Source organism: Biomphalaria glabrata, chromosome 14 (genome assembly GCF_947242115.1).
Source record: "Biomphalaria glabrata chromosome 14, xgBioGlab47.1, whole genome shotgun sequence".
Lineage (NCBI taxonomy): Eukaryota > Metazoa > Mollusca > Gastropoda > Planorbidae > Biomphalaria > Biomphalaria glabrata.
Window position 1 is genome coordinate 17,435,485 of NC_074724.1, and position 12,763 is coordinate 17,448,247.

General features: G+C 35.5%; 1 protein-coding gene across 2 annotated transcripts in view; it reads right to left on the reverse strand.

Moving 5' to 3' along the window:
• LOC129922897 (uncharacterized) overlaps positions 1-12,763 on the reverse strand; it is a 92,421-nt gene that overhangs the window by 57,741 nt on the left and 21,917 nt on the right. For both annotated transcript variants that reach the window (XR_008774854.1, XM_056011079.1), the window contains exon 2: positions 10,363-10,671. Coding sequence is in view for 1 of the 2 variants with exons in the window: in XM_056011079.1 (XP_055867054.1) it covers positions 10,363-10,671 (309 nt within the window). In the remaining variant the exon portion in view is untranslated. The remainder of the gene's footprint in view (positions 1-10,362; positions 10,672-12,763) is intronic.

The window sequence follows — 12,763 nt, forward strand, 5'->3', positions numbered from 1 at the left end:
ATTCCCTGCTCTGACCTAAGACAAAGTATTGCCTCTGCCACCTATCGAGAGTGTGCAGAACCGATGGAAGGCCGAGACTCACAATAAACTCAGGCAGATTGTGTCAGATGTCAGGTGGCGGCCCACATCTAAAGGTCTGACAGGGCGTGGTAGCACGACCATGTCCAGACTTAGGATTGGCCACACCTACGTCATGCACTCTTTTGTGCTGAAGAAAGACGAGCCCCCACTTTGTGAGTACTGTGACTCTCGCTTCACCGTGGAACATATTCTCGTTGATTGCCCCAGATACCAGGATGTCAGGAAGAAATATTTTAGAGCCACTAACTTAAAAACACTATTCGATAATATCGACCCTGGGAAGGTACTGGGCTATATCCGGGAAGTGGGGTTCTCTACGAAGATCTGATTTATGACTTTGTGAACATGTACTATTTACATTACATTTTTACCAGATTATTAAATTTTTACTACCTTTACTATTTTAACTGTGAAAAGACCTTGATTTTAATGATTTAACTGTATAGAATTTAGCCCTTGTTATGTAGAACGAGAGTAGTCCTTAAGGGAATGCAGGCACGACATGGCCTAAAATCGTGCCGATATGCCTTAAACTAAAACCGAAACCAAACCAGGTCTAGGGGAACTTGAAGCTAAAGTATTGTAATGTGAAGGTTTATCCTCCGATAGACTCCCCCTTACCCGTCGCAGTCCACGGCAAACGGACTGGTCTAGGACGTTGTGAGAGTTTAAAGATAAGGAGACAGAGTGATGATCAATGAAGGCAGACTGAGAAAAAGAGGAGAAAGACACAATGATAGAAAAGAAGTAGGACACTTTTGAGCCCCAAAAGTGTTAAGGAAAGAGGAGCGCAGTTTAACGTCATGTCTCGGGAGGGATGCTCGAAATAATATATCATCATCAGTTCCGCCGTCTTTACTAACTCTACTTCTCAGATAAGTGAAGTGATCTGTATCAAGGATGTTCTCTCCCTGTTTGAAGGCTGATAAAGTTAAGAAATCCAAAAGAGCCACCAAATAAAAATTTTTAAGTGCTGCTATGTTTTAATTATGTTTCTTGTCATATGTTTGTTATACTGCCTTTTGTGTGTTTCAAAATAATGTCGCAACATTATTGTAGCTTTAGTTTAATGTGTTAAAGTGTGTACATTGTCCATGCATAGCAATACTTTTAAATTGTTTAAATTGTTATATGCAACATTAATAGTAATAAAAAAGTAAATAAATGTAAGTTAAAAGAAATACACTTTTTTTTCTAATTGAAGCATAAAGTTTTTTTACACTAAATAAATCTCTTGCTATGTTCAATCTCTTACAATGGAATTAACATCAGTGATCTACATTTGGAAAACGATTTCATAACATTAGTCAAAAATCACATTTACCTAGGTATATGAAAGAAATGTTATGGATTTGGGTCGCCGCCAAGTGAAAAATTGTATTAGGGGGTCGTGGAGCTGATCTAAGGTATGCTATAAATATAACTTATAATTACAACATTTTTCCTCTTAGCGTCAATTCTTCTTTCACTTCTCATTCAGTTGCCTTCACTTTAAATTTACAAGCCTTAGTTTTTAAAGTACGGTAATGTGTACATATTTGATTAGTTATACACGTTTAAAGTTTTTAAAGTACGGTAATGTGTACATATTTGATTAGTTATACACGTTTATGTATTGTAGACTTGGGGAATTTAAGAAAAAAAAACATTACTTATTAAGTCTTTCCCTGTTAATATTTTATTTTTATTTATAATTTTAATTTCCTATTTCTGTATAATTATAATTTATGAACACTGTTATCATCATCGTCATCAAATTCTATTAGTGTAAGGACATGAGATGCTCAAATCCGCTCTTGCAAAAGCTCTGGACAGAAACCCTTCTGTTTTGTGTAGTGCATACATGTCACTATACAGGTCAAGAATTTTTGGTTTCCCAGATCTGCTGATATGGAGATCAGCAAGTCTTCGGCGGTCAAAAAGAATATAAGACACGGTTTCTTACTTTTTCACACAGCGGGGGCACCGTGAATCAAAATTTGGCCATAGCAATGAGAAATAAGAGTCAACAGGATAGTGGCCTGTCCTACACTGTACTTTAAATCTTTGACTCCGGAATTATTTTCCACGTTTAGACAGAATTACTTTTTTTTGGCTTTTCGGAATGAAAAGAATGATTCGATAAAACTATTATAACTTTTGTTTCTTATTTAAAAATGATATATTTAGTATATACTTAAAAGGAAAGTTAGGCCAGGAAGCCTCTACCAAGGGGAAGTGCGGTCAGGACTACTCATGCGATACCATACTCCACGGGCTTTTGGGGACTTGTCCAAGCACTCAAGCCACACTTTTCCTTTTCTGTTTTTTTTTTATTATAGCCAGAGCATAATGAAAACTCACAGACTGTTCGGTGGGTGGTGTTTGCACTCCTCGGTGGGCCAAGGAGTCTGCAAGGAGTCTGCAATAGTGTTGTCAGTCACACCTATGTGACTTGGTACCCACTGAATTATTACAGGGGTGCCATAGCGTTGCTTTACTTTGATGATGATTGTGTTGATATTTTGGGGCCATGGTCCAGGGCTTTCAAAACCCTGTAGCACAGGTTTTGAGTTAGTGATCACATTTCATTTGCCGAGTAAAAAGTCAAAGACTTTTAAGGCTTCACAGACTGCTATGGATTTCCGATTAAAATTACAAACGCTACACATGGTCCAAAATGAGTCAGAGCCAAAAAAAATCGATGTAGGCTCCAAATTAGAGATGGGAATCGAACCCAACTTTTAAAGTTCGGGTTCGGTTCGGTCAGATTTAAGTTCGAGTTCGATTCGGTTCGATGACGAGTATATTTCGGGTTCGGTTCGGCAAGGTTAAAGTTCGGGTTCGGTTCGATGTTATGAAAATAGGTAATAACAAAAACTAATTGCATGTAATAATGTTTTCATTCATTTATTAATTAGATAAAACAGCGATTCAAAATCTTATTAGGCCAGTGGGCCATTTTAATTTTCAACACTCGTGTCGCGGGTCACATAACAGAAAAAATACAAACAAAAGACAGTTTGTGTGGAAACACAAACTCAAAATCGACCACCGAAGTGGTCCACCCAGGCAGGAAAAAGGCTGGTTTCAATATTTTCAGAAAGAATATCATAAGGAAATTATATCAAATTATATCAAAGGCAAAGGACAGAGAAGAATGGAGAAAGAAGGTTGACAGATCCTGTGTGGTGCCCCAAAGGTCCAGCAAACCAATGGATAGGTGAAAGTGAATGTGAAGTTAGATGTGAACCTGACCTAACTGATGTCTTATAATGAGTATCTAAATGATATTATTGTTTTGTAAAGGGTCTATCTCTTATTCAACGCCTCAAGAAAAAAACAATTCCGTAAAAAAAATCCTTTAGTTTTGTGTATTATGTCACTGCATAAGCCCTGCAGCATCCATCATCCCAGTGGCGCTCACGCGATAATATGAAAAACTACTAATGTTGTTATAAATTATGTCCAACTTATTTGCTTAGTAAATAGATTTTTTTCTCTTTAAAAAATAAAACCCTAACATTTTTTTTTGTAAATGTAGTATTTAGTATGACAGAACTTACATCCCTAAGCCATACAATTGTAAAAGATAATATTTTTTTATCAAAAATCTAAAACCATTTGCATAAATGTGTTTTAAAAAATGGTAAATAATCATCTCCCTTACTAAAAAGCCTCCAGTGTTGTTACTATTAAGAGTAAATAGTTTTAAAAAAGATGTATTTTTATGCAAAAAAAACGCTTGCATAATTGATTTAAAAAATTAGATATTTCACTTTCAGAAGAAAAAAAGTAGCCGTTGCATCAGAACTTTTAATGATCTAAAATATCATGATGTCCGATTTTCATTTTCACTTCTAGTTCCTGAGATCTAAACGGGACGGACGGACAGGCGGATAGACAGGCAACATAAAACTAATAGCGTCTTTTCCCCTTTCGGGGGCCGCTAAAAATAAAGCACTTTTATTAGAAACTTGTGGATATAATTCAACACCCAACTCGGGCAGAGTTGTGTTTACTGAGGACCTAAAGGCAGCACGTAAAACCTGCTCGCTCCCCACACGTGTCCACAAATGAGAATGTACCATAGCGCTACGAGCATGCCATTAACATGAAAGTAGAGCTATATAAAAGCAATAATTTTTTTTATTTATTTATAATTTTAAAACTTTCCCTTTTAGAACTTACGATCTATAGGGCAGATAATGTAAAGGTCATCTATTTCTGTGGCCCACGGTCAACGAGGTTGTCATGTAACCATCACAACGACTAACCGCCTTTACTTTTCCCAAACTAACGGTTGAACTATCAGAAATATAAAAAAAACGTCAGTCTTCACCAGCATTCGAACCTGGGACACCTCCGTTCTGAAGCAAAGCGCTTTACCAATCAGCCACCTCGCCTTCCACGTGAATATAATATTTACACTAATTCATGGGATGTAGGAAGTTTATCCAAAACCAACTTCTGAAGATCCTACTGCATTGATGAGACATCAAGTTGAAGCACTGAATCTAGATGCTCGTAAGACGATTACGCTACATTGGTATCGCTCCTTTTTGCCTGCTAAATGAGGAGTTGCAATTTCTTTTAGAAGGCGCGTATGTAAGACTGATTCAACTTCTTGTAACAGAGGTTCTGTTTGACTTGACAATTTTTCTAATAATTCTTAATGCCTGTTAGCTTTGTCACCCAGCCACAATTCTGTCAGTGGACACTCCAACTAATTTCTCCCAAAGGAAAGATACATCCTCAATAATGTCTGAAACTTCTTTGAACAGGACTTTGCCAGTGGTGGTCCCAATGCATGTTCTTCAAAGCAGATACCTTTTCTGTGATTTTAAAATTGCTTTTCTTTCTGCAAATAAGTAGCAAGAGTTGAGCGCTATCACATATGTCGTCGCTGATGGTAAAAATGTATAGCTATGCTGCTAGCTCTGGTATGTCTTAGTTTTAAATTGAGATTTTTAATTGTTATGCTAAAGAGAGTGGCGGATTAAACTGCATTCTTATTTTCATAAAACATTTCTTTAAACATTGATAGTAACCCCTCGCAGTCGAAAAAAAAACGCTTTATTTCACTACTTAAAATGTCAGAAACTCTGTTCCTTGCCCTTACCGTTTACGCATTTTATTGTCCCTTCTTGTTAAATATTCTTTTCAAGTCAATCCTCTAATCTATAGGCGTTTCTTCACAATTGTTTACTGTTCCTTAAACTAAGAATGCAGCCATATATGTTTATGTTTTTTTTTATTTCATAATGCTGTTTAAAGTTACGTTCTTTAAAAACAGCCACAAATATGCAAATAAAACATATTGGCTTATTTTCATGCTCCGTAAAAAGTCAAAGATCTGTCCACTTTTCCTGGTAGTTTCTACATTCATAGTCATTCGTTTATTCGACTCACCCATTTCATTAACGTAAAAATATTAAATGTTACTATACCATTCGCAGTGAACCAAAAAAAGACAACTCAAAATGATCCAGCTGATTTTTCCAAAAATTAAAAATAACTGTAAAATCATATTGTGAAACTAAGTTTTTATTTTTTCTTAGTAAAAATATTGCAAAATATTTGATTCAGTTCGCTCAAAGTAAGGACAGTTCGTTCGGTTCGGTTCTTACCGATCAGTTTTAAAGTTCGGGTTCGTTTCGGTTCGGTCGTAATTGAGGTTAGAGTTCGGTTCGTTTTGTTCAGGTTTGATTTGTTTCCATTCTCTATTTCATATCATGCTCTACCAGAATCTATCAATGCCGACCCATCCGTATATGCAAAATGGCACTTGGCTTGAAGACTTTAATGGTCTCCAGTGCTTGAATTTAATAAAGGTAGTTAGATGATCGAATAAGCTTAGTGGCATTAGGGTCTACTAGTTTAAAGCGTATGTCTGGGGTCGTTGGTAGACACAAAGAGGCAAGGAGGAAGGGGATGAAAACGTTGAATATTTTTTCGGTTGGTGAAGAGGCTAGCTTCATCAGAGTCTAGTGGCATGATGCATAAAAGACTGCTTCTGGATATGTTTTCTGCATCTCTAACCATCAAATAGTTTTCTAGCTTGGAAGAATTCATCAAGCCTTTTACGCTAAAAACAAGTCAGTATTGAACTTTCTCTCCTAAGGTTTAGTGGGCCTGCATTAGCCATTTCTTGCAACTTCTTGGATGTTTACACACATTTTTAGATTGCGATCTAAAGTTACATCAAGGTACAAGCCGCAAGGATCGCCAGAGAATGCCTGTCCCGAGCGTGAACAGAGAATAGAGGTGTTTTTTTCTACCCTCCATTTTTGTGTGTATTAGCAGAGCGTATGAAGATCTTTTAGTGGCACTTTTTGTATAGTGGTTGCACCCTTCCGGATTTCCAAAGGACAATATCATTAGCATATAGCAGCTTTTGGCATTTTAGCTAAGACTCTAGGTCATTTATAAAGGCCGTGAAAAGGGCGCATGACAGACGGAGTCCTGGGGGAGGCCATGCAATTTTCTTCTTTGATGAAATGTTTACCCCACTGAGGGAAGATAAAGATATTGTTGTTTTCGTACGACTAGCCTTTTCAAGATTTCCTAAAAGACTTCAGGCCTATGAGCTATCCTTTAGGTCTAACTTTGCACAGGTGTTCAATGTTCTCGTTTTTCCTTGTTAACAGCCGTTTTGACTAGTAGGTTTGGTCTGTTATATTTCTCTCTGAGTGTTGGATTGTTTGTATTGTTTTGGACCTTTTAGTGTGCTCTATTCGTGCCGTAACAAGTTGTTTGATTTCAGCTGTCCAAAAGTTCTTGAGCTTTTTTCAAGGGTAAGTCCGACTTATAAACTTATTAGTTATGCCCGGGATCGCTGCTGTTATTTGACGGTATACATTGTCGACAGAGCTAGACTCTACTTGGATTTTTCAAGGGCATTGTCGACAAATGCCTTGTATCCATCCCAATTACCTTTAGTAGAGCACCACTTTCGTGGCTCTTTATTGGTCTTGGTGCTGATTTTATAAAGAGTGGCAGTCAGTAATATTGGAAGGTGGTCACTACCAATATCGCCTAGTACTTGATACGTTATGACAAAGACTAAAGAAAGATTTTGTCGTGATAGTGACTAGCATGCAGAGGAGTAGGGGGAGATTGTTTGTTTTGCAAAAGAAAAAGGTCAGTAGAATTGCTCAGGTGATGGACTTTTTTACCAGACAGATCAGTGTCATCATAGTCCCAGAAATGTGAATGGGCATTTATATCTCAAGCTATAAATATGTCTAAGGTTATTATCTCTCCGATTTCTAAAGCCAGTTCTTGTTTTGGTGGATAAAAAACATTGATGTACTTATTGCTTTTCCAAATTTTTAACATCAAAGTGTCTGTCCTCCCCTGACTTTAAGTCCGAGGGCACTTTCTTGGCGACTAGAGCATTAGCCACCAATGTAACCAGGTCTCTTCACAGGAGCAGCGGAAAACAGAACACCCGGGTATTGAGACACTTCTGTTTTCACCAATCAGGGGTTCTCCTCCTAATGTTGCAACATTTGTGGACCAGATTACTTATTTCAAGTGTATTTAAAATAAGTCCTCCGAATTTACATTGATTGACTTAGAAAGATTTAGGATCAGATGGCTCAATTAGCCCTAGGGGCATTTACTTTCCCAGTATAAAATGTTGGGTTAAAATTTTCAGAGACGTGTTTCTGTTGTTGTTGTGTTCGTTTTGGGGAAAAAAGATGTTATCAAGGTTTGTGTGTTAAGAAGAATAGTAGCCTTCTTTTCTCAACGTTGCTCGTTCTCCCTTTGTACAAACGTTGAGAGGCAATTATTAGCAAATTTTTGATGCCAGGCCTAACGCCCTTTTCCTTGCTAATGGAGCCTATTAAAGTTTGCTCAGACCCGGTTTTCTTTGAATTTATTCTTAACATAAGTATGGGTTCCTCCAGAAGGAAGAGATTTGGATTAGAGTGTGCAGTGAAAACAGTCCAGACATTAACATTGGACTATCAAAACAATCAAAAACCGGTTAACTCAGCTAGTCAATCGTAGCGACAGGATACTTTTTTTTGTAATCACGAGTTTAGAGCCCGCAGATTTTAATGGCTTGATCCTTCACTAGTCTCCAGGGCGGCGGCTGATCAGTTCAGCATAAGCTGTAGACCCCGACAGACAGTGTCAACACCAGAGAAGCCTGCAGGAGTTATGTCAGTCAGAGCTTAGCATCTTTCCCAAATCTCACGAGCAGAACTCTGCACTAGGAGAGCGTGAAAATCTGCAAAGAAAGTAGAAGCTCCCACAACGTTATGGACGTCAGTGGGCACTGTCCCAAATCAATACTGTTAGAATTTCATTTTTTTTAATTACATACAGGCAATATATGCAGAACTAGCTTTAAAGAGTAAAATAGTTTGTCCCGATTTTCGCCAAATTTGTAATATTAAGAGCCTATTTCGTGTCCCAGTTTTTTTTTTTTTCATTTTTATAGATAAAATGCTTGATAGCATAAATATCGTTCAGGCATAACTATAAGAACATTTTCATATCTCTGTAAATGTTAACATGACAATGATAGCCATAATTAATCACTTACAATCATTTGTATTGAGGAAAGCTCATCAATTCCTATTTCAGTACTAAATTTGTTTTAAGATTAAGAAGTTCCATATGTAGGGAATGTTCACAATAACTCGCTAAGTAGCTAAATATTTGATTTATAAACGCAAACATACAGTCTTCCTTATCAGCAAAAATGTAAACGACTCTTAAACAAAAAAGTATTTTAAAATTGTTAAAATTATCATCATGTAGGTAACAAAAAATGTCCAACACTAACTAAAAGTAAGTGTATATATCCATCAACCCACATACAATGCTAAAACCAACGTGTTCAGTGTTTGTTGGTCTTATTACCTTCATAAACATTTCAGTCGATTTTGGCATCATAATAGCTAGTCAATTAAATTTCTGTAAAACTTTTTTTTTCTAAAAATCAGTTGTTTTTTTTTTTTTTTTTTCAGCCACCTATAATAGTGCTATTCGCAACTTGAGGCGCATACACCAAACTTTGGCCACCACTGATTTCTACACGATATTTTCTATGAGTAAAATTCCTTCATTCCTCTTTTTTTTTTATTTAAAAGCCAAAAAGTTACTTGCTTTAAATGGATTTCTAAAAAATTTCCAATAATGACTAATGTTAGCTATACAATTGCAAATTTTAATTTATTTATAAATTTGATGAAGACTTTATATTGGAATACTTTTTTTCTTCTCTTCATTATCATGTTAGAAATAGACTAAAATGTATGCGTATTGTTGTAGCCCTATTCGCTACGCAATAGGGTTAACTGTGTGTGATCAGCTGACATATGTGACACAGGCCAGTAATACAGTTTAGCGTGTGCTATATCGAAGGACATGGGACATTACTGGCATGAACTTTGCACGTGAATAAGACCCGGGTTATGGTCATCTGATCATAAGCCTGCGTGGACCAGAGACACAGTGTGTGTAAGGCAGTGCAGTTCAATACAGGACAGCGAGTAGACCAGGACTGTTAGTCTGCCATGAAGTCGGTCGTTGTGGAGTCCTGAGGTGAATGTACGACTCCAGGAAGAGATAGAGACAGTAGAGTTTATTAGTTTAGTACCTTGATGTACAGTATAGCATTTTTAGTGTTGATGTATTGCCAATATTGTGTCATATTGTCTGTTTTAATTGACCATTATTGAAGCACCTGATTATTTGGAGCCTTATCGTCAAGTTCTTGATGTCTTGATGTGTTGTTGTGTGTTTAGCAGTGTTTACAGAAGGCCTGATTATGAGAGAACGTAACAGTATATTGATTATTTGCTTAGTTCTATTTTTTATCAAATAACAGAAAAAATAATAACGTTTATCTGTTTATATTTTTAAAAAATAATATTGCTTATTTTATGTCAAAATTAATAAAGAGTTAAGAAATTATTTTTTTATTATTACTAAATTATTATTTTTATTATTATTACTAAGCCTAGATATTTAAATAACGTTAATCTGTTTATATTTTAAAAAATAATATTGCTTATTTAATGTCAAAAGTAATACATATTTAAGAAATTATTATTTCTATTATTACTAAATTATTATTTTTTTTATTATTATTACTAAGCCTAGATATTTAAATGTCCAACTTGAAATTAATTCAAAATCAACGAAAATTACTACAAAAGTAGTTACATATAAAACATTTCGCCGCAATACTTATTTTGTATTTTATTAAGTATCACTATACAATTGTGACCCATATTGCCTTCGGAATCTTAATTTGGAATAAAATATTAAAAAGCTTACCTATAATTACAACATCCTCAGTATAATTTGATATAGTGTAGTTATAATACATAAACACACAAATTATTCCTCTAACTAAACGAATTTGTGCTGTGTTTGTTGGGTTGAATTGGAAATAAGAACCACTACTGTTGAACAAAGCAGCTCCTCCGTTAGATAAACTACTACATAGTTTTGTTGTAGTTATGCAAGTATATAGAAGGTTTTCTATGTTATCCATGACAAGATATAAATCAACAGTTGCAGAAGTAAAAGTTGGGCAGTAAAATGTTAGAACTTGTGTATCTTCCGAGTACATCTGAAGTGTGTCTGAAAAAGAAAACAATAAATAATATATTCTGATTATGCTAAACAAAACATTTGCTTAAATGATAAATTACCAAACTACAAAAGAATAATTAGGTAATTTTTTAAAATAAACACGCCCACAATATATTGTGGTCGAGTTTATTTAAAATATATATATATATACATACATATCTATATTATAAAGTAGAAAGTAAGGCGTGTGTATGTATGTTTGTATGTTACAAAAAGAAATCAAAACTGTTCGACCAATCTTAATAAAACTTGGCATAAATGTTACTTGGGTACTAACTTAGACCGTAGTGTATGTAATGAAGACCTAAAACAAACATAAGACCCTCAAAAAAAGTATTATAACTTCATCGAGCTAGGCTATGTATACCATATTTACATGAAAAGATTGAAAAGTTCTAGATCTAGATCTAATTTTAGAAACTACACTTTGTGAAGATAGTTTCTTACTTAGACACATGAAAATACAAAATAAAGTCTATTGATTGCATTATTTAATACAATTAACATTTAAATTTGAGTTTCAAATGCATTTTTACATAACTTCGTTTCTTATATCTGCGAATTTAAAATTTCTGACGAACATTCTTTCATTAGACATTACGAGAAATGTTACACTTCTCTCTATTTCTAGGTCTAAAACTTTTTTTTTTCAACTCTAAGATGATAGAACTTCTCTTCTCAAAGATAGTTTTATAATTAAACACATGAACATATTAATTATAGTCCATTCATTTCATATTTTAATCGAATTAACATTCAATTTTTTTTATAAAGCATTTTTACATAGATCTAAATTTGATCACCAATGTTTTCATAAAAAAATGAATTCAGGTCAATTAGCTAATTTTAGGTCCATTCATAATATGTTTTATTCATGAATTCATGCATTCGCTTTAATTATAATGCACTACAGGCAACGGGTAATATCTGTCTAGTATATATATATATAATTTCGTTCGGGCGGCAATGTGCTCAATCTTCTACAGTTCCATACAAAATTAAAGGACGCGGTCAACGAATTTGCATACGCTGCCGCATTATCACAGCCTCTTTTATTTATAAGCATTGGGAAAAGAGAAGTCTCCCAATAAAACCTACTCAGCACTAAAGATTGCCGTAAATGGACAGCCCCTTAACTTGTAGACCACTTTACATACCTAGGAAGTATAGTATCAAATGAAGCCAGGATATTAAGGATAGTTAATAACCGTCTGGCCAAGGCCAGTAGCGCTTTTTGACGCTTTCAGGCTAGAGTTTGGCGGAATGTATCGTTCCGCCTGCCTACAAAAATCAATGTCTACCAAACGATGATTCTCTAAACCTTTCTATATGGATCTGAGACATAGTTACTGTACAGAAAGCAACTAAGACTACTTGAGCGCTTTCATCATAGATGATTTCGCTCTATCATGGACATACGGAGGCAAGACCGCACTACAAACAGCAATGTCTTTGCGAACGCCGGTATTGACATTATAGAGGGACTTCTTTTGGTCCGACAATTACGCTGGTCAGAGAACGTATCCCGTATGGGAGACGTACTTATGCCAAAGGCAGTCTTTTTTTGGTGAGCTAAAAGGTGGTCGACGTAACAGAGGTGTCCCACGGAAAAACGCTTCAAAGACCAGCTTTGGCGCCAACCTGCTTTAGCTAAAATAGAAGAGATCTCCTGGTTGCATGCGGCCTCAGAACAAGACAGCTGGAGGCCTCAGAACGAGACCAAAAGTAAATTCGCTGCAGAGGACAGACGCAGACGGCGAAAAGAAAATCTAAATCGACAACCTGCTGTCAATGGTTATGCATGAACTATTATTTTTAGTGTCCCCCGAAAGGTCCGTCCGTTCGTCCCATTTAGATATCAGAAACTAGAGAAGAAAAAGAAAATCGGACATCAAGTTATTTTAGATCATTCAAAGTTAGGATGCAATGAATCCTTTTTTTCTTTTTCGAAATTGAATCATTTATTTTTTTAAATTATATATGCAAGCAGATTTTTCAAAAAAACTACTTGACTGTTAAATGAAAAACTTCAGGAAAAGAAAGTCTTATAAAAGGTTACATGCTTCTTCATTAATAAATC